This window comes from Myripristis murdjan, chromosome 23, assembly GCF_902150065.1.
Source record: "Myripristis murdjan chromosome 23, fMyrMur1.1, whole genome shotgun sequence".
Classification (NCBI taxonomy): Eukaryota; Metazoa; Chordata; class Actinopteri; order Holocentriformes; family Holocentridae; genus Myripristis; species Myripristis murdjan.
In genome coordinates this window covers 10736273-10759442 of record NC_044002.1, presented here as the reverse complement: position 1 = coordinate 10759442, position 23170 = coordinate 10736273, and the positions used below count along the sequence as shown (strand labels likewise).

Genomic DNA, 23170 nt, shown 5'->3' with positions numbered 1-23170 from the left:
CACCTCCCATCTCCTCCAGACCTCTCTCTAATTAAATCTCCAACATCCTCGACTTGCTGTGTTGTCTTCGCTATCTCCCTCCACCAGGCAGACAAATTAGGGCCTTGATCATAAAAATAGCCCAGATGAGGCTGAACGGTCCGGCGGGGAACAAGGAGCCGGGAGACAGCTGCGGGACTTTTTGCTGACACATCTTGAAAAATTCATGGTCCAGAAAACAGGGCATTGGACCGGGCTGTGGCAAGCTGAGGGTTTCACTGCCACCGTTCCTTGGCAGCAAAACGATTCATGCCACTAAAACGAACTACAGCGTAGTACGGGGGGGGTGGGGGGCAGCGAGATTCCTCAGCACCTGCACAAACAGAAAATGGGAATCATGGAAAATGATACAAGGGAAGCTTAGAAAAAGGTGATGATCTCACTTGAAGGGTTTTCAAACCGTGTCAATTATGCAGCAAATCTCTCCGTCTACCAGTGTTCAAGTGGGCATGTTTGTGCATTTAATTTGCCGGTGCAACGAATAGTTGCAGTCACGTTTTATAGTCATTTCATTGTGATTTACAGATTGTTTGTCTACTCAATGCTATTGTAATTCAGTCGGATTTCAGTTATTCTATTTATAGGCCTAACATTTCACTGCTTGCTTGTATTTGCGTTTGAATACAATTGGATCAAGATGCTAGAGTCAATCAGTTTTTTTTTTCGTCATGTGCTTGAAGACAGTGTTGTTTGACCTTATGGTGACTCTGAGTTGCACCATTTTTCACACAATCTGGAAGTCTAAGTAGTCACAAGGTTTGGCCTCCTTCCTCGCCCTCATATCCACTTCCTCTGCACGACTGCAGTGGATGTCATTAGAGAAATCAATATTAATATTTTGTCTAAATATGTTCCCAGCACCATCGTCCAAGTATTGTAAGCAGAGGACTGATTTCCCCCTGTGACACATGGAAGGCACATGTGTTCACCATTTGTCTTTTCTGTAACACTGCAACATCTGGCATCACTCTCAGTGCTGACGCTCGAAAACAAAGCACAATGCTGAACACGGTTTAGTATTTTCTTTCCTTTATTGGATACCAGTGTTTGTCTTGTATATCGATGGGGTTGTTTTGATTTTTATTATTATTATTTCTATCATTTCACCTTCATTTTTAGCCAGGTGGCACAAAAAAAGTGTTCAGTCACTCTTTGAACTGTTTTTGACATCCGGTATTATTATTATATTTCTCAAACATGCTCAGGCAGGGTGGCTCTGGCCAGACGACTTGAACTAACAGAAAAAGGTGTCACAAAGGGGGTGGCACACAACACTTTCAAAAACCTGTTTTTTTTTTTTCATGGTTTTTTTTTTCTTAAACAAAGTCAAGGCAAATAAAACACATTTATATCTATTGCTCAAAATAACCAAGCATGGCATAACATCAAACACGTCCTAATTCACAGTTAAATAGATGTAAGAAAGTGAGGCCCTCTGGACTGAAATGGATCATGTTTGGGTCGAACAGTATTTGCAAATAGTTAGTTGTTTTAACAGCTTGGAGCATTGGATGGATGCGGTTTACTTCATCAAGATAATTGAGGTTATGTCAGTTATCATTAACACAAAAGTATAATAAATAAATACTTGATTGTGATTGTGTAATGTTTCTTGGCTATTTTGTCTTATTCTGCCCGGCCAATTGGTACATCAAGTTAAAACAAATGCTATGAAGGGCATGCAGATACTGTTGGACCCAGGTCTTACATTTAACAATGCACAGCGTGTGATGTTACCATCCCCCTGCGCCATGCTATTATTAAACCTTGGCTGCATTTTAAATGTTACATTTCTACTTCATAAGAATTAGGAGCGAGGCCAGCTGTGTTATTCCTGCACTAAGACATCAACAACTTGCTGGCTCGCTACAAGGAGGAGAAAACAATAGAGGATTTTAGCATCATGAGGTGGAGCAAGGTTACAAAATCGAGATGACACAGATGACACAGTGGCAGGTTTTACGTTAGTCCATTACCAGGCACTGACCAATTGGTCTTCCTGCTGGCACACCTAGACTGATAAACGCTGTTCGGTCGACTGAAAATTCCTGTACTGGTCAAGGCCATGCCGACTTATCAGCATGATTAAATCGATTTTTGCGACTGTGACAACAATGAACAAGGAGACAACTCTGCCAATGTGTGTCATTCTCCAAACTCCCTGGGATAATTCTGTCCTGCCCTGTCCCACTTTCCTTTTGTTTCAGAGAGCTAATCGTGGCACTGGCAGCTCATCAGAAATCACAATGATCAACAATATCTGACAAAAGATGGAAAAAAAAACAAACAAACAAGAACATGAAACTGAAGATCCATTGAATAGATACTGGCGTGTTTGTACATTTGACATATTAACCCTTGATTAAAAAAAACAGAAGCATCACTCATGATGCACTGTGTTGTAATGGTGATGACCTTGCTCTCACCTCGTCTTTAACCGTAGTTTCAAAGCCGTAAAGACATGTATGATGTCATTTACGATGGCTGAGTCAGTGCTTTAAATAATCACACACAGCACAAGATGCGTGGACGAAGCAAGATCCCACTTTCTGCCTTTGCTCCCTGTCAGCTGTGTGTCACAGCAGGAGGAGCAGAGTGTCCAATATGGCCTACTGTTTGCAGAGGGCTTTAATAAACAATCACTGCACTTTATTTGGACCAGCTGAATTGAATTGAGAAGATAAACAGCCTGTGAGGGACACTAGTGCACCATTAATATATGACTGGACACGCAGAAGTAATTGGTCATTATAGTAACGGACCAGTAGTTTGACCATTTTTTTACATCACAGATCCATCTTCCTTTTAATAGGAAACCTGCGCTTTGCAGTTGTTCTTGCAGACACGGCTCAGTTAAAAATGGAATGCGGGCACAGATCAGAGCAAATATACAGGAAATCGATTTTTAAAAAATCTGCCGCGTTTGAAACTAGCAGCGCACACACATTGAAAACCAGCTCTTCAGTGCTCACTACATCACATCATCTCAGTCATTCACAATACTGGGCATCAGGAGAGAAAAAAAAGGTGCAAAAAAAATAAAAAAGGAAACATCGCTAAGTAAATCTCATTGGTCTCAGAAATCATTAAGCTCCGTTGTCCAGGAAACGCCACCTGTGCATTTGGACCGGAAACTACTGTGAGAGACATTGTTTAGTTTAAGTGACTTGGTCCAACAATATCTAGCTCACTGGAGGGATTATACTTGTGATTGCTAAGTCAGTCCATTTGACATGAAGTTACCGATCACTGCTATGACACAAATTATCTGACTGGCACGTTATTACGAGAGGTTATTCCACAGAGCGAGGGTTAGCTGAGGTTAGGGTTTGTGAGATACAGATGAGGATATGTTGTATAGTGAGCATTAGAAATAGCCATAGTTTGCAATGCCACTTTTTGCCTTGGTACATCTTGAAGGCACTAAACCTTTTTTTTCTTTTTGGAAACAAGACAAGGAGTGGATAAAGAAAAAAATTACAACCTTATCAACAGCTTCTGTACCGTTGGTCCAAGAAGTATTTTTTGACGGACTGTGGTACGCTCCATGCATTTCTCCATGCAGACTCAGCCTTGGTTGCAGCACTGACAATATGGCACAGTCATATTTATCACTCTTAAATAATTGTAACAAAAAAAAAACAAAAACATAACAGTTCTGCTTAAGTACACTGTCTTCAATCAGCGAGGAATGCAAGTACAAAAACAGCACACAAACACTTGCAAACTGTTTTGCAAATACAGAAGAACAGCACCTACAACTTCAACATGTTATTTTTTTTCCCTTGTGTACACTGACATCGAAACTGCGAAAAAAAACAAAAAAAAACAACCCAAAACAAAACAAAACATTTATAAAAAGGAACACGGGACAGAGGCTCAGTTGTCCCTGTATTCAGATGCAAAATGACAGTGATGGTAATGGTACAAATGAGTAGGTTTCCAGCACCTGAAGAAAAATGAATTTCACTCTTTACCCATTAAAAAACCACTTTGTGGCATTTTGTCTTCAGTCTGTTCTTTTCAGTCCCTCATTATATCAATGTCTCACCATTTTAGAGCGCAAGGGCAGTACAAGATTGTATCAAAGAGGCCACTGTTCCCTTGGCTTGGCACTTGGCAAGACTAGTACAATTACCAACAGATGACTTTCACTCTCCCCTTAAACCGGTGGGATATGGTGTCGTCTGGGTCTTTACTGAACGGGTTGTGTGTGACTGAATTGTACCAAGTAGTGAATCACGGAGTGGTGGAGGATGTCAGTGTATGATGTAAATTTACAGGTGAGGTACTTAGGTGCGATGACTCTATCGTTAATATTTTTTATATTACACACAGTATGTCAATAATGTTTCTCCCTTCTCTTCATATGGCCACTGGTGATTGCTCAACCTAAAAAAAAAAAAAAGAATCAAAATGAATCCTGAAAAATCACATTTGGCAAACGAAAACAATATGTATATCTGAACACCGGGGTGCTCTCATATTCCCTTTTCAGTCAAGGGCTAGGTTGCAACTGGGCTGTACACTGGAACATTCTGGAGGATACAGACCTTAAGACCTTAATGGCTCCTGCTTTGAACCAGAGCTCTATTTGGCACCAGAGAATGCCAATCACGGAGCTTGGTTGAAGAAAAGCAGAGAAAAAAAAATCCTTTCAGACACACACAAGCCAGCTGTCTCTTTTTTTCCCCCACCTCCCATTCCTCTTTTTTTAAAATTTAATTTCAGTCCTATTCAGCCTAAGTACCAGGGCACAATTCTCGCTCCCTTGTTCCTTGCATTTTGCTAGTCTTTCAGTGCATTTTAGTATTCCCCCTGGTCCTCCGCTCCTTCTGTGTCTGCTTAACAAAGACCCTTAGGGGGCTTTGGTCCAGCTGCCCCATATGTCAGTCAGATACAGTAGTCAGGCCACAAAACCATCCCCCACCCTGCCAGCCCCAGACTCTTTCACTGTTATTAGCCCGAGCCGAGGCTGTCCATAACAACACACACTTCCATGCGCCCACACAATCTCTCAGCAATCGGGTGGGGGCAGAGATATGGCAAGTCTGGCAATGAATGAATATTTTACAATGTGTGTGTGTGTGTGTGTGTGTGTCTACTGCATATTGTGTGTCTTCCCTGATGCTGCTGGTCTGGGTGCGGGACATTCTCATGATAATTAGGGAGCAGCAGGAGTGCAGGGATGTGTATAGACACAGATGCAGTGCTGGTTTTTGGTCGGGGGAATATTCTCATGTATGTGTGCATGCATGTGTGTCACGACACCAACTTCCCTGCAGCATGCCTTCCATGCCTTCAGCCTTTTCATCTTCCTCCGTAGCTTACCATCCTTCTACTGGCCACTGTTCCTTGCCCTGCTCTAACTCCCCCCATCCTGAGGGGGGCAGCGTCCCACTCTCATGCGGAGCGTGCCGCTCTTGTGCAGATGCCAAAGCTGCACAAACTCCTCGGGCATGGCGTGGAACCAAGTATAGGGCAGGATGTTGTCGTAGTAGTGATGGCTGACCGGCTGCTCGTCCAGGCCGACGGAAAACGGCCAGAAGCCGTAGGCCGTCACTTCCTCGCACAGCCCCAGCGCCAGGCTGACCAGGAAGAGCCCCGTGGAGAGGCGTCTGCCGTGCACTCCGCGGGCCTTCCAGAATTTTCCCACCGTGCGCAGGAATTCGGGGTTGGCGAAGAGCATGGTGAGGTTGGAGGAGGAGTCTGCCAGGGCATAATATGCCCGCAGTGAGGGGTCAGTGCCAGGCTTCATGGAGAACGCTGGCATGTAGATGTAGCTGGAGCCGTAAACCTTCATGCTGTCCACAAAGGCTTTCCTCGACCACAGAAGGTTCTGGAACCTGAGAGACACACAGAGAGAGAGACAGAGAGAGAGATGGAGGGTGAGATAGAGTTTGAGAGAGTACGAAAGAGACGGGAGCAGGTGTGGCAAAGACGTGGGGGGTTAAGAGAGAGCTGTTGCTTCAGTGGAGCGGATTATCTCGACTGTGGCCACAACGAAAAGAAACAGGAAAAAGTAATGAATTCAGGAGGAGACATGTTCTGAAAATAAAAAGAAGAAATTCTGCCCACCTCACGGATTTACCAAAATGGATTAAATATGGGACATAGTGTTTGTGTTAACACTGCACTGATGTTAACAGCTAGAAAATCATCTAAATATCTTAGAAGCTGAAAAGCTAGACAAACAGGGCAGGGTGTGGTGGCTAACGGCTATTGTTCAATTTGTTGATATGATTACAGAGGTTGGTTTGAAGCTGTATGGCCAGTGCATGAATTTAGAATAGCAATGCAACTTGAGCAGGACAATGTGTACATTATGCAGTTTGAACAATACACATTTCCCACAGAAGCCAGTGCTGACCCAGAGCACGGAGTAAGGATTAGGATTAGAGCTCAGAGTTGGTCGCGATCTGCTGACTAAATGATGATCAGTAAAGTTGTTTGGTTTGTCTTGGCTCTGTGAATAAAAGAATGAGTTTCCTGTGTTGTCAGATGTTGGCCTGCTGGAAGCACAATGGGAAAGCTGTATGGACCAGTTCTCCGCACACATGCACACAAAGGGCTCTGGGGGGGGAGGGAATTCTGGGAGATCACACACATGCACAGATATTTTGGCTAAGTTGCTCTGTCGTCAGTCAGACCACAGAATCATCTGGGTTGACGACATAAGGCACAAAGCTGTTCATCCCAACATCTGGCTAACCACAGTCACATGCACTGGAGACCGAAAGACAGAGACTTAGAAAGAGAGAGAGAACGCTAGAGAACAATGAGGGATTTTTCTAGATTGGAGAATTTTAAAAAATGTAAAAATAAAATCCATTTTAGCAGGTCAATAGGTCCGAGTGTCAAGTGTCCTACTCTATTTCAAGACACGGTCAAATGATTCTAAAAAAATGTGTTCGAAATAAGTGATATCATACCTCACTGGCACATTTTGTCCAACCAACATGAACTTTTACATTATCATTATTATTAATGTTATATTTTAGAGCTCTTAAAATCAATACATCAACTGCACACTGATTACAGCTCCTCATTCATGAAATATTTGTTATCAATGCTATACTTCTCAAGCATACATAATTACAGAATAATGAATACTGTATGTATGAATGTCTCCATGCAGTCTTTAGTATGTCTTGTGCTTTACTTTTTGTTGCACTTCAGATGCTGCTGTCCTTAACCATGAATCAGTATTTTTTTTACACAACTGTAATTTATCATAATATCTCTGTACCAGTGTTTTTTTTTTTTTTTTTCACTTGGAGGAGAAAAGTGATTGCCTATCAGTGTGATTCTTATTTCAGCATGGAGGAGGATTACCTTTTCTCTATGATGCTGGGGTTGGCCGTGACCAGATGTGTCCTGGTTCCCACATCCTTCACATACTCCTTTGAAAGCGGTGGGAGGTTGCACCTGGAGGAATGAAATGAACGTCATATTGCATGTGGACATACACATGTACACACATGCCAATGCATGTGCACACTCCCGCATTTAACTATACACTGAAATTCTGCAGGGTCAAACGGCTGCCCAAGAGCATTGGGTTTGTATTCACCTCATTATCATAGACACTATGATGGCCTACCAGGGTTGGGGTTAGAGTTAGGTAAGTAGAAAACAAAATTACTAAAATTACTGAGAAAAAACTCAGATATTCTCTGAGATTACAGAGGTAATTTTATGAGAAAAAAAAATCAGGTTTATGAGAAAAAAAACCTCAAATATTATGAGATTAAAGACATAAATTTACAAGAAAATAATTCACAAATTTATGTGAACTTGAAAATTCTGTGATTATAAAGTCACAAAGTAATCCTGAGGGCTGTACTACAAAGAAGGCTCAACATATCCAGGCTTTGTGTTCACTATCAGGCTCAACAAAACCTAAAGCTCCAGTCAAAGTTAAGTGGTATCACGACGGTGGTTATCATCAAGGTTTGTTAAGTCCGGCTGTCAGCTTTGTGCTCTGTGCGCGTTCACAGAAAAGGGGGCGTTTTGGCGTCATATGATTCTACTTCCGTGAAAAATGGACCGTTCACGGGCTGCGTATTTCACGCAAGAGGAGCAGCTTGTCCTCATGGAAAGCTATGAACATTTTAAAAATAAAATTAACGCTAAGAGCAACACTGTGGCCGCAAATAAGGCGAGAGAGGAGAGCTGGCAGAAAATTGCTGACCGGGTGAATGCGTAGGCTAAGTCAACACTGACTCTCATTATATTCTATATATTCATTCAGTATTATGAATTTTAGTTTAGAAATATGTAACTTCAGTAGCTTTATGGGAGTGTTGCTTAGGAATTGGAGGTAAAGCCTGAGGTTAAGTCAGGTGACTGAAGGTGTGTGTGGGTGAGTCTAGCAGTGTTTGATGGAGCAGGCGGTGGTTACCATGGTTACATGACAATTTTGACCACTATTTAGGCCTACGCTGCTTTGAGCGAGTTTCAGATAATTGTTCGTGACATTTGAAGTTTAACTAAAATTATGGAGCCATTTCTGTTGATGTTTGTTTGCTCCTTTTTTGTTAAATCTTTTTTTCTAAATCGGAATAAGTGGCATTTGGAGTGCGTTTGAATCACCACGGGCTGCTCCCGTCCAATCATCACCTTCGGATGCCATGACAGTCACCGTTATTATATAAGGGGTTTCCTTTAAAAAAAAAAAAAAGTAGGCTACTATAACAAAGTCTGTGATACAACGGAATATTTATAAGTATATTATTTACAAGTCTGTGCATGGTGTGAATGGTGACGCCATCTCCAAAAGAGTTAAATGGTGAGATAGCGCCGCTTTTATAGCCGGGCGGGGTTAAACTTAACTCATAACCTGGTCGGGACCAGGTTATGAGTTAAGCATAAGTTACCATGGTGATCTAGCCGGGTTAAAAGAGAGCCACCTTCGTGATACAGGAAAGCCTGGCTTTAGACTCAACATACCTCGCTAACCCACTAAACCTGCTTCGTAGTACACCCCTCAGGTGATGTTAGCCCAGAATCACAATATTATCATCAGCATCTGGACTTTGACATGACATTGCTGTGACTTGGGCCAATTCAGAGGAAAACAACACACTGATACCGACTGCCAAGTACAATCTGATGTGGTTATCAGCTGCAGGCATAATACACACAGTAAGCGTCTGCAGTGTGTGGCTGATCCAACTCTGTAAAGTGAAGCCATGTGGCTCCTTTATATGTGCAAGAGTATAAGAAAGATTTTTTCTTGTAAATTCGTGACTTTATAATCTCAGAATTTGATTTATTTCCTGTAAAATTACAACTTTAATCTTTGAAATCTCAGTTAAAAAAAAATCTGCATATTATCCCTGCTCCCCCAGCTTCTGTAATTTTTTTTCTCCCTACAGTGACCCTAGTATGCAGTCGTATAGACACAGTGGAGAAAAGCAGATGCATCTAATATACAAACAACTCCCAACCATGTATTTTTGCGTGTCTGGTTGCGATGGAAACAGCATGAGCAGAATTTATTTACACGTGAAGAAGCTGCAAGCTCATCTCCCGATACGCAGCAACAGCAGTTGAGATGTTGAAGTGGAATTACATGGTCTCTCAGGCTACTTAATACCAAGGCTACAAGAGTGCCAGGCAGCTGATTAACCAGGTTAGAGTTAACTTGAAATGGCTACGTCAAACAGCACAGGCTCCAAATCGTGATCCCACAGTCATTAAGGGCCAATCTGTGGAATGTGTGAGTAGTTATGAATATCTTGGGACTGTCATTGAGGCCAAACTGACTTTTAGCAAGAACTGTGAAGCAGTGTGTAAGAAGGGACATCAGCGTTTGTTTTACCTACGGAAACTGTCCCGTTTTATTATTGACAAAACTATGCTGACCCTGTTTTATCAAGCTTTTATCGAGTCATTATTATCTTTTGCTCTGGTGTCCTGGTTTGGTAATCTGTCACTACAGGACAAAAATTCCCTGAATCAAATCATCAAGTGGGCTGGTCGGCTAATTGGGGCGCCTCAACTCACTATGTCAGCCCTTTATGGCACACAGCTGCAGCGTAAAGCCAGCTCTATACTTAATGACTGCTCACATCCTTTGCATGGTGAGTTCCAGCTCCTTCATTCTGGCTGTTGTTTTGTGGTCCCGAAGGGTAGGACAAGACGGTACAGAAATAGCTTCGCACCCAGCAATTGTAATGCTGAATAATAGGGCCACAAGGTGAACAATCTTGCTCATATTGAACTTTAGTTGGATCCATGGAGATGTTGAGGCACTTTTCTATGATTACATATATTTTGGGATGATCGTACTGTTTTTCTATTGTGTGATTTGTCTGTCTTGGCGTCTGTTGCGTGGGTGTGATCTTATATTGGGATTGCTGAGTTCCTGTCTGCACAACAAATTTACCTTCTGGTACTAATAAAGAAAACTTGAACCTTGAAACAGTTTGGCAAACATCATTTCAGGATGGCATGGCATGTCCTTATCTGGGAATTACCTACTTACCTACAGTTCTGCCTGGTCACTGGCAGGGTAAGCATCCCGATCCTCAGTCATTCAAGTGTTTTACCCTGTTTACCTATTGACTTCTGCATTAACTTTCCCTTGACACTAGTTCACAGTCTCACTCTGTGATTACTTCAACTACCATGTGACAGGTGAAGGTGACTTATTGTGACCATTGACAGCGTTTTTTCCAGACAGTGGCCGTGCAGCCTAACACACTCTTTTTTGGTTATTATGAGCTTATTTGTTTGAGCCACATTTGAATGTCCCATGCAAATTCAACCAGTACACTGCCATTCTGGAGTGTATTTTGTCCTCAGTGGTGTCTTTTTCCATCCAAACACATGTGCCTCTCCACCTTTCACAGCTCCTTCCCGGTCTTCTCCAAGTTATTTTTCCCCTGAGCTCAAGTTCTAGCTCTGTGAACTTTTCTTCATGCTCAAGTGCTAACCTGCGCAGATCCCGCTTCAGTTTTAGTTCCTCCTACAACAGTAAACTTCACATGAGCTCTCTCTTCAAACCATTCAGCCTCCAGGCTATAAATATCAAGATGGTATAGCTTTCACTTTCTCCAGGAGGATCACAGCTCCTTCAAGAACGGTTTCCTCCTGTATCAAAGCTGCAACACATGGTGCTTTGATTACTATTTTTAATGGGGTAACACCTTTTTCTTATATTTTTGAAATGTGAATGATTCTTCTTGTGTGATTTTATTGAACATGAGCATCCAACTTTTTCATCACTCATTGAATGTAGTTCATTTTAAAGCAATACTCTTCTCATGCTCTGTCTCCAGTTTTTTTTTCCTGGTTTATGCCTTTCTCCTCAATGTCTTTTTGTCCACTTATCTCAGTCTATTTCTATTTTGCTTACTCATTCCTAACCTCTTTTCTGTCTTGCCCGGACTGTGGCCCATTTTTCTCTCTCTGTCTTCCCTTGTGGCAAGATATGACACCAGCTCTCATTATTTCTGATAGCTGATGCGTCTTGGCTTGTGTGGTACAGCCAAATCACATTTGGATGAGCAGTGAACCAGTCATATACACACATCTGTGGACACACACACACACACACACACACACACACACACACACACGCACACACACACCAAGTCCCTCACCGCATGATGAAGTCAGCCTGGTCAATGTCACGTCCACAGCCACTGTGCCTGAGGACGCCGCCGTTGCCCACCACTGCACACTTCTTCAGGGGGAGCTGCAGGGGGTTGTCCTGGTGGAAAGATGGGGGCCATTGGGCTCTGTTAGCCAAACTAACACTTTTGAATTGAGAAACACACACTTGTGCATCCATACACACTTGAGCACAGAAGCCCTGTTAGTCGTCTGTATATGAGACCAAAGTGCTTGTATGGGCTGTCTGAGCAAATGAGTGAGTTAGGGATGATTTAACTACTGTTATACTATTGTGAAAATGTTCTCACATGCTTCCATCTAAATACATAACAGTTCCATTATGAACAGAAAAATGTCCCTGTTAAGATCTGAATTCGGATCTCCAGATTACAGCTTAACCCTCTGCTTCCTAACTCTGCAAGGCTTTAGTTAAGCGATCTTGTCACTTTGCTTTTTGTGCTTGGGCTTGTCGCCTCTGAAGCTCTTCAGCAAGTAATACATGTATTAAATATGTTCTGTAAACTAAATAGAAAACTTAGATGAAGACATGATATCTATCTACAGGTTGCATAGGATACTGGAGTAAATATGTGTTTTTTACACAATGGCTATTTGATAAATGGACTGCATTTCTAGTTGACCGACCATGCAAAGTGCTTTACAGTGTTTGCCTCACATTCATCCGTTCACACGCATTCACACACTGATGGCAGAGGCTACCATGCAAGATGCCACGCTGTCCATCAGGAGCGGTTAGTGGTTCAGTATCTTGCTCAAGGACACTTGGACACACTCTGGAGGAGCCAGGGTTCTTCCCATTACTAGACAACTGCTCTAACACCTAAGCCACACAACTGATTGAAAAAAAAAAAAAAACTACTATTGTGAAGAAGCCTCAGTGTTGAAACAGAAACGCATTAAGTCTCCCAACTCCCTGATCACATCACCCTAAATGATACTATCACTAGCAGCGCTTAAAAAATATGTATACAAAAAACGTGATGAGCTCATGCATGCACAAAACCACTGCACGTACAGGTACACATACGCAAAAATATATTTATTTTAATATTGAGGCTGGTGAATGAGTCGCCCTGTGCTCAGCAAAAAGCAGGATCTTGGCCTACGACTAATTTCTCTTTACAGTGCTACATGCTGACGGACAAACCAGGAAGGAGGGAAATAAAGAGAGGACGAGGACATCTGCTCTGCGAGGTCATGCAGCTTACGAATCAGGTTCACTTTCTGCCATTTGGTGCAGGAAAATGTTATTATGTATAGCGAAATGATTTGATCCAAATACAGAGCACATCAGGACTATCCCTGAACCCCCACTGTGAAATACACGAAGATGTTCTGCCTACCATGCACACGCCATCTGGGTAACTGCCAACATGCTCAAGAGATTACAAATCATTAAATGTAACTGGACAAGCATGCCTCAATAAAAATTATTTTAGTTATTTATTTCTTTGCTGTGAAAGGACTGACTTGCATGACTTGCAAGAAGTGTCGAAGACGGATATAAACAGCAATGCTTCCTTTCATTTTTTTAATCAAATCTAATGTTCTTTTATTGTACTATCTTTCTATCTACCTGCCCTCCTCCCCCCATCTTTCCTCTGAGATACAAGCCAGCCTCCTGCATAGCCCTCTCTGTTACTGCAGATCCTGTCTAGTGCACTGGCAAATGTCTTTTGTTTTACCTCTGCGCTATGTTTGTGCCTGGTCGCCCTGTCATCATTTAAATTAAAGCCTTGACTAGGACAGCGTTAAAGTCATTACAGAGGACACTGAACGGCATTGCCTCATGCAGCAGGGACCTAATATTCTCCTCTCTCTCAGACTTGGCCGCATTTGAGTCAGAGGCACGGATGAAGCGAGACTCCCGGCGGAAACAATTGTACTCATTATTCCCCTCGGAGTGCACACACTTGAGAATATGTGTGCGTGCGTGCATGCACACACACACACACACACACACACACACACACACACACACACACACACACACACACACATCTCTACTTGCCCCAGGGTCTCTGCTGGACTGTGACAGGAGGTTGAGTCACAGGGAACAATACCCTGCTAACAGCACACCAAACAGGGGGAACCAGAGAGCCGGGTCAGGGCTAAAACTTGAGCAACAGGACACTTATTACTGTAGCACACGGCCAAACTTGTCTGATCCAACTCTATACCCTCTCTAGACTTCAATGCCTTGACTGTTCTGGCAGTTATGCTTATTAGCTGTGTTCAATCACTATGATTTATGCTCAAAATGACAACTCAATAACAAGGCTTATCCACTAAAGCCAATCCACAGGGTTCACAGTGTCAATGTCACAATACAAAAAGACATTCGGTAAAGCCAAGCTGGCAGCTGGAAGTTTCAGCAACGTTGTTGTCATAGACAACCCCCCTTTCAGCTAAATGAGCGTGGAGAGTTGATCAGTGCCACCTTGAACCCATGACCAACCATTCCACTGGGTTTGGTAACGTTATGTGGATACATTTAAAACATAAGTCCCTGTCTTTGCTCAACTCCATCCGCTTCATGCATTGTTGCAGTCATAGGACATGCCAATCGGCCAACCAGCATGTAAAGTTGGTCAGTGCTGCCTTGACCCATGACCAACCGTCTCACTGGATTTCATGATGTTACATGCATATGTTTGGAATCTATGGTCCTGTTTGTGCTAAGCCCTGCCCATAACCACATGACCAACTGGCCCGAAAGGTTAATCACTTCTTCTACCTCTAGCCCATAATCAACCTTCCCACTGAGTTTCGTGCATATCCATCCAGTGCTTTTAGAGCTATCCTGGTGACAGATGAACAGACAGGGGCAACTGCATAACTCCCTGACGGATATTTCACCTCCTTGGCAGAGTTAATGAAAACACAATGGGTCTACGGGTGCACAGTGTGTGTAATCATGACTGAAAAACTAAATTTTCCTCATGCTGTATCTCATCTCCACATTTAAATATGAATAGAAAACTGCTGGGTAACTGAACTCCTTCCACTTATCTGTTTCAGAAAAGAAACAAAAAGGCTCATGGGACGCCGTTGTACAGTACACTGCACTTTATGTATGGATGCTCCGTTAGGCTCCATTAGGCTAACCAGCAATTAACAAGCAAAGCCCTAATTGGCACATTCCTTGGCAGGTGCCCAGCTAACCAAGGCCAGCTTTGGTGTGTCATGGCTCTCTGTCTATGTCCAGACAGGCCTGCAATCACAGCACCGGTAATCAGGAAGAGAAAGGCTGAATTTGTATGTGTGTGTGTGTGTGAGCCAGAGAGTGAGAGAGAGCAAGAGAGAGAGAGAGAGAGTGAGAGAGATTGTGTGTGCAATGCTTCATCCTCCTGTAACCCCGTCTAACTACTAGTTACCTTCTCCCCCTCTTGTTTTTTTTTTCTCCCTGTCTCTCTCTAGCTCCTTCTCAAAGGCACAAAAACACACACCCAAACTCCCACAAGATATGCTTAATGCCTGTGGAGCTCGTACAGAAAGTACAGCCACTAACTGCTAAAAATACGACATGCAAGGGTGAGGTGGAGACACACAGACACGCTTATACAACGCAACAGTGTGCCACCGCAAACCCTGGGCAGAGCAGCACACTAGTGTGAGAGACAGAGAAATACATACATTGGTGGACTAAGGTTCGACAACCCTGTTTAGTTTTCCATAAAAAGCATTATAATTAAAGGCAAAAATCTTGATATGGACACAAATTAACAAGACCTGACACAGTGCAATGAAAAACATGTCCAGCTTGTGTATGAACATGGAATAGCCTATTTAATGAACAATGAGGTCACACACAGTCTAAGTGATACAGTGTGTGATGTAAGGATGGGTAAAATGTGAGCTAAAGTTAATCTATTTTCTCATCTCTGCATCACATAGTATATTATAGGCTATAAATTAAGATAATAAACACTTAATGAAGCACTAAACAGTGGGTAAATACTATTTTGCAAACAAAAAGGCAAGTAATTGAATTGAGCCGGGTGTGTTTTCCTCTCTTCCGACACACACTGACCACAAATTAACACCGCCATTCTCTCCTCATATTCTCATTTCTTTTTATTCAGCATCACCTCCCCCTTCCTCCATGCACCATGAATGAACATGGTCCTTTTGGCACACAGTTCACGCTGTAAAATTAGGGTCAAATGTTCATCCCACTTAGCAACCAGGAAGTCTGACTGCCAATCTGTATAATGAGTAATAGGAATCAGCATCTGGTTTAAATGTGTAATGTCTCATGTATGTAAATGTTCCTCCTTGTGTTTTAAATACTGACCTCAGATGCAAAAAAAAAATTCAAATAAAATCAAATAAAAATAAAAAAGGGGGCACTTGGGCCATCTTGTTTCTCTTTGTGTCCTGCTCCCAAGCACAAATCCAAACACCCTCATCCACATGAGTGCACACGCACCCATACATTTGCATGGAATCATGTAAAAATAGCCTAACAGCCTTTATCTGAGTACACACACACATACACATGCACAGAGGCATGAACACACACACACACACATACACACACACACACACACAAACACACCACTGGGTCCCTTTTTGTGCCACAGAATGTCCTCTCTGGGCAAAAGAGGAAGAAGAGATGGTGGTGGAGGGGTGGAGGGGGGAGGGGGGAGGGGGATTTTGTTCCATTGCATCCCCAAACCATTAACACAACCTTTACAAAGGAAATGGAGAAATGAGTTCTAATGATCTCAGAGCGAGTGGAGCTCACTGTGTCGGGTGACCGTGACCGCTGAAACCGAATTAAAATAATAAAAAAAAAAAACTCCATTAATTTTGAGGGTAAATGGCTTTTACTGCAACACACTGTGATGAAAATCTTTACAGTGCATTTCTGTTGCATGACAAACAGAGAGGATGACTAAACCGATTTAAATAAAACACATAAAAAGCTTTGAGTCTGTGGTTCATTTAAATCAAAAGGTGGAGGTGAAAATGACCCAGGCACTAAATTGCATATATCCACATGGCTGACTAATTTCATGACAGGCTACCACAGAACACTTGATACACTTATGATATAAAACAAAAACAAAAACAAAAACAAAAACAAAAAAAAAAAAAAAAAAGAAAAAAAAGAAAAAAAAATATATACACACACACACACACACACACACACACACACACACACACACACACACACACACACTCACACACACGAGTTTGCACCCCCATTTGTGTTTATTGCAACTCCTTATTGCAACTCTAGCCCCTGTTTCTAGGTAACTAATGCAGTTGTTCTGCACTGGGTTAAAGGAAAAGATGCAGAAAATATCAGTAAGACAGATAAACAAAACAGAGAGGAGAAACAAAACAATGTGTGGACTCTTTTTCAGCCCTGGACGATGCACATGATTAGCGAATCTCGACACACTTTGAAAGGACTTTGTGTTTGATTCTGAGAAACTCTTACTCGTATCCTCATTCCTAGATCTCATTAGGAATCACACAGAGGACAATCTTGAGTAATCCTGTGTCCTCAGAGGGAGTCTGTTTGTGTCAGCGGTGCCTCCTCACACCCGCCGCCCCCTCCCCGCCTCCATTATGGATCAACTAGGATACATGTCAAATCCCACAGCCTCCTCAACGGTGTCATATTCCGCTGACTCGGAGAAAATCATTTTCCACCATCTGGTCTTACTTACTTTCATTCAGTCAGGAGGACATGGCATATTAAAGGGGGTGTCTGTCTCAACGTAATGTGTGTTGGGGGAGGGGAGACAAGGGGGATGGGGCGGTCTGGGGCTCTCTGAGAAAAAAAAATAATCAAGAAATGGCATGTAGATGTCATATCTGAGTTGAGTACATCACTCTCTTCCCTTTTATCCAAAAATGCTAATGCTTCAGCTTACAGTATGTTAATGAATACTACTGCTAGTATTCAATAATGACAAATCTACAGGCCAAAGATGAACAATGCTAATAGCAATGCCAAATTCAGATAATTAGCCTATCGGAGAAGCAGGTTTCTCATGCTTCAGCTGCTCTGCAAAGGAATTCTGCTGTTACCAGGGCCAGTGTGCGTCCGTGTGCCTCGAGTGAAAAATGTAGCCAGAAGTTCCTTTTTTGTTATACTGGTGCCAGCCCTCCGCTGCACATCAAGGCTTTAAATATGACAGGTGCTTACAGATGTCAGGTTAGGTCTTTCTGATGGAACAAGGCAACTGATTTATAATGAAATCTGCAGTGGCGTTTTTATTTGAGTTGGTTTAGCTTTTTTTTATTTTTAAAATTTGCGTTGGTGTGCTTTTGGATGTCAGGATTGCATTGTTTAATTTTATGTTGAATGTCTTGTGCTTCTTTGTTGTCCTTCTCATGTAACATCTTGGGACCATGTTGGAAATACGTGTTTTCACTTTAACATGTTATCCCTTGGATTTTAGTGTCTGACAGTCCATCAAGCAATCAATAAATCAATCAGTCTACCTATCTAAGTGCGGGACAATTTGGGACAGGACAAGTCTGTCGGTCATTCATTGCAGTTAAAATGTTTGACTCATTCTGACAATGTCAAAACATGACAATTTAGGCCCTAAATAGGCCTAAATAGAAAACCTCATGAATGGCTATGGTCAACCCATTCTGTCCAGCACACAACAGACAGTAGATGTTACTACTTGCTGGTGAGGAAATATGTGTCACCACAGAGCGTTGTGACCATACCGGTGCTGTGGCTGGCTGTAAATAGACTGAGTACAAACAGACAGAAACAAAGATATGAGCGTCCACTGAGACCACCGACACTGAAGATGAATGAGGATGAAAACCCTCACAGCACTAAAAGAGCACCCGGAATAAAAGCGCCCTCAACCTCTATTATGTTATCGATTGATTTTCTTTTTTTCCATCGCTCTAAAATATGAGCCGACTTGCTGATCTACTAGCCTTTAACAAGGGTGACACCACGTCTGACCTTCAAGACTGAGAAGGTAAGATGGCATTAGCACTGGCTCTCATGACCTGTGCCACCTGCACAAACAAATATACCAGACAGAATAAAATGGTAAAGTCAAAGCAGTACTACTGCTATTAGGTGGAAGTGATGTGATCATTTTATATATGGAAACACAATAAAGTGTTTAAAAAAGGATTAGAGACACAGACTGACAAAGAAACATGATATGACACTCGTGCATCATACGACAAAGCACATTTCTTGTGTGTATACCTGTACAAAGAGTGCGTAGGTCTCATTGTTGACGGTGTGCGAGTGGAAGAACTCTCCATCGTACCACAGGACCTTGCCCATTGGGGAATTCTCCTTGGTCACTGCAAACATCCTCTGTGGATCGCAGCATTCTGTCAGCAGCTTCCTGTGGAAAGAGGATGTGGACAATAAGTCTTTATTTGTGGTCGCGGTTTAGCTCGGGAAATGTGGCACCACTGCGTTTCAACAGGACAGGTGAGGCATATAACTCAAATGTTGGATATCCTCATGAAAAAGTCTTAACTGAGCAAAAAATAAGAATATACAGTGGTTAGATGTAAAAACACATAATCGCAATAATAAAGTGGTGAGCCTGGAGACACCAAAACCAAGATGTGCATTGAACTAGTGGAGCTGGAGGTCAGTTATATGGGAGTAAATGATCTGCATATTTTGAGTTGTTTATTTCTTAAATCAAATAATGTTGGTTTGAAGCTGCAATAAAATGTAATGGGAATGAAGTGTTCTCGTACCAAATAAAAATAATGGGCTAGCCAGTCTCAGGATGCAGAGGGCGCAGATGTTGTGTGAGTGGTTATTAACCTCAAACCACATGTCTGGATGCTAAGTGGTTACTTATTTTTCAAGAATCAAGCTCATCATGGATGTTCTCTAAACCACTGGTTCCCAAAATGGGGTGTGGAGACCCTCAGATGGTCCTTATGAGGCAGAAACAGTTCACTCTCACTATTATTTCATTTAATACACAATAACCGGTGAGGGAACATAACATAAGAGTCACTAAGAATGGCTATTTTGATCAGACGTTTCACTCTCTCCACCAGTATCACCCCATCTACAGTATAATTTCTGTGCTGAATTGTATCTAACAATAAAAAGGCATGTAAAAAGTACCTAAAAAAAAACTGACCCTCATTTATTTAGGGGTCATTTATGTGAAAAAGTATGGAAACGCCTGCCCTAAGCAACAAACCTGCCTCATATCTTTCCATGCAGGCAGCTGTCCTTGGTCTGCAGGTGTCATCTTCTGAGCATTACCCTAATCAGCTTTGCCTCAGAGACTTATCTGCGCTTTCTCATTGTCTCAAGGGAATGAGATTTAATAACACAAATAAGATTGCTACAACTGAACTAACATGCTCTGGTGAGCAGGTCTGTTTTTGTAATAGTCAGTGCCCTCATAAAAACCTTGTATAATATTCCTATAATATCATTGCAAGGACTTAAAATGTCACCGTGGGATTAAGTAGTGAGTTTAAAGTGACCTTTATGCTACATTTCTGTCCCCTGTGGTCGCACCCTGACATTCCCTTAAAGCATATCTTGCGTATTTTTATGGCTTTGCAGATAAAATTAGTACATTTCTTATAGAATTACTGCACTTCTTTTTGGAAGGGCGGGTGGTCCTTTTGTAGCAGCATAATAGTCATAACAATAATGATAAAAGAATAACACACGGGCTATGCTTTTTAAATCTATTTTATGTTGCTATCAAAAACATCTAAGGATCTGCATGAGCTCATTCTCACACTGAAACAGACAAAGGAGACAACAGACTCCCCATTTGATATGATTTTGTTCCAAGAACCCCATCTGGGAACATGTTTATGGCTAGGCATGACTTCACACTTTTACATATTCACCTTTACTCAGATGCAAATGTAGAGAGTGAACAAAATAACCAAAACAGTCAATACATTTTTCTGCTTGGGCTAATTCTTAGTAGTGAGTCAAATAATATTGAATTCCTCCTCCTTTTTGATGGAGACTCCCAGGAACTCCCCTGAGGACCCCTGGGGGTCCCCGTACCCCACTTTGGGAACCACTGCTTTGTAGCAAAAGATAACAACGCCACTGATTCCTTCCACCCACCTGTATAAATCAATACCCGTCTGGTTCTTCTGCCATACTTGACCCTGTCTCAGCACCTCGTCCACTATTTCTTTGTCGCTGGGCAGTCTGTAGACGGGGAAAATGTAGAACCAGCAGAGGACCAGCACGCACAGGGCGGCCCACACCGACAGCTTGCCCCGGTAGCATCGCACCAACATCTTTCCCCTTGCGTCTTGTCTGTGCACGGTTCAAAACAACCGAGGCATCCGCACAGGAGCCCGCGGTGGTGCAGTAAAACGCAGTCTCGGTTCACAGCAGGTCTGTCGATCCCCTGCTAACGCAGCAGCGGACCGCATCCCGTCTCATCCCGGAGACAGGGTGGAGTATGAATGGAGCTGCAAGGTATTACCCGGTTGTTTGGCTCAAGCATTGCTCTCGGAATCAGTGTCCAGCTCTGTGTTTCTGAGGTCTGGGTGGAAACAAAAGCGGATCCGCCTACAGTCGCAGCACCTCGGGGGTGTGCTGGGTTATGGGTGCAGGGTTTCGGGCTCAGCAAACGGGCGCTGCGGGAATCTAGGGCTCCGGTCTCGGTGCATCACCACCATCATTACGGCAGCCTGCCTCTGTGCGGATTGTGAGAAACCTGCAGCCACCCCGGTCTGCCTGTACATCCCGATCCGCTTAGAAAAAAGGTGTCGGTGTGCCCGATCGGATCCTAGACCCAGCTCAGCCCGCCCTCCTGCCCTCTCCACCGGCTCCTGTCCCCTCGTCCCGCAGGCTCTGGTTGGGGGCCGCGGTGGTGGTGGTAGTGGTGGTGGTGCAAGTGCACTGGGCGCAATCCATTCAGTCACCCCCCCTTTCTCCTCCTCCTCCTCCTCCTCCTTTCTCCTCTACCCCCCCCCCCCCCCCCCCCACACACACACACACACACACACATGCACGCACGCACAAAGTGGTTCTTGTGAGGCTGAAGCCGCACCAAGCTGCCAACACCGAGCTAGAGTAATACCGGAAGTGCGACTGCTGGGCCTTCAAAATAAACGTACAAACGTAGTCACTGGCATACGGCGTATACTGTACACGGACGACCCATACTGCAGGCTCTGTTTTGTTTGTTACATGAAAACGGGTTCAAACGAACACTCTAGAAATAAATATAGCTATAAAGAAAGAAAGAAAGAAAGAAAGAAAGAAAGAAAGAAAGAAAGAAGAAAAGTATACCACTAATAATGTGTGTAATTTTACATATATCCAAGTGGTTAAATTCTCTTTTGCTGCCCCCCCCATCAACACACTCCCATGGAGAGGGAAGGGGTTTGGGGTCCTCTTTAAGGACCCAGTTTAATGAATGCTTGCAATGCTGACACAGCTGATGGTTACAATGTCTTTTTTTTTTTTTTTTTTTTTTTAAAAAAGGAGGCAGACATTCTTCCAAGTGTTCTGGTTATATGCCTTGTGATTTGTTCATTTAATATTCATTCCTCCTTACAGGGCCAAAACCACCATTTCAACACTGGGGGGGACAGATATTGAATTTGCTATTGAATTGCTAATATATTCCAGCAATATTGGGGGGGACATTTTTGGAGTGCCTGAACATTGTTTGGTCCCTGCCTCCTGTTCTTTATTGTATATATTGTCTCAGACGTAAATCCTGCACCACATTTGCTGAGTGCCGACAAAGGTATTATTTTGAAAATCATGAGCGGAAAATGTGTTTGACTGTGTCTGACTTGACTCTGGTTGCTGCGGAATGCTTGTGGCTCGCTTCCCGCTGAGATCTGTCGCAAATTTGTTATACTGCCTCCCCCTACTGGACTTTCTTTGCACTGAATGAAAAAGGGGCTCAACATTGATGGATAAAGACGCTCCCTTTGGGGGTACCACACCCCGACTTCAAGCAGCGGTCCCCTTGTATTCCCTTTTCCCCCTCCTAAAACACATTTAAACCATATCTATATATCTAAAACAACACACCGATCCTATCCTATCTATTCTGTTCAGAGTCCTATAATTCTTTTTTAAAACCAAAAAGGTAAGAAAACAATGATTTTCCTCTTGCTACCATCACGTTGCTCCAACATTGATAAATAACCCTTAAAGAGGTTGTATTTTTAGGAATACATGGATCTCTAGTGACCTCTCGTGGTCAAAGTCAGAACAACACACACACTTTGTTGCAGTTGTTGTAATTCCAAAAAGGAGTCACATGGTGGAGACAGACATACACACAGACTGGGCTGTAAAGTATATCCCGGCAGCCCCTGCGAGGCTGGTCGAGGAAGGGGTGTTGGTGTATAAAAGAGCCCCACCTCTGCCTGTCACCAACTATTAAAAGATTAAAACGTTTAAATACTTACAAAAATACAATTACATGGGGTATACATCATGACATCTGTATTTTCACAGCCAGTGTTGGTGTAAAAACACCCAAAATATATACCA

The 23170-nt window shown here is 42.8% G+C and overlaps 1 protein-coding gene across 1 annotated transcript; it reads right to left on the bottom strand.

Annotated features, from left to right (window-relative positions):
* Positions 1-1051: 1051 nt before the first annotated feature.
* On the bottom strand, positions 1052-21548 carry st8sia1 (ST8 alpha-N-acetyl-neuraminide alpha-2,8-sialyltransferase 1). Its single transcript, XM_030045757.1, has 5 exons — positions 20765-21548; positions 18893-19037; positions 11652-11761; positions 7375-7467; positions 1052-5885 (listed from the first exon to the last, which is right to left on the bottom strand). The coding sequence occupies exons 1-5, from the start codon at positions 20941-20943 to the stop codon at positions 5405-5407; spliced, it is 1008 nt and encodes a 335-aa protein (XP_029901617.1). The 5' UTR covers positions 20944-21548; the 3' UTR covers positions 1052-5404.
* Positions 21549-23170: the final 1622 nt, after the last annotated feature.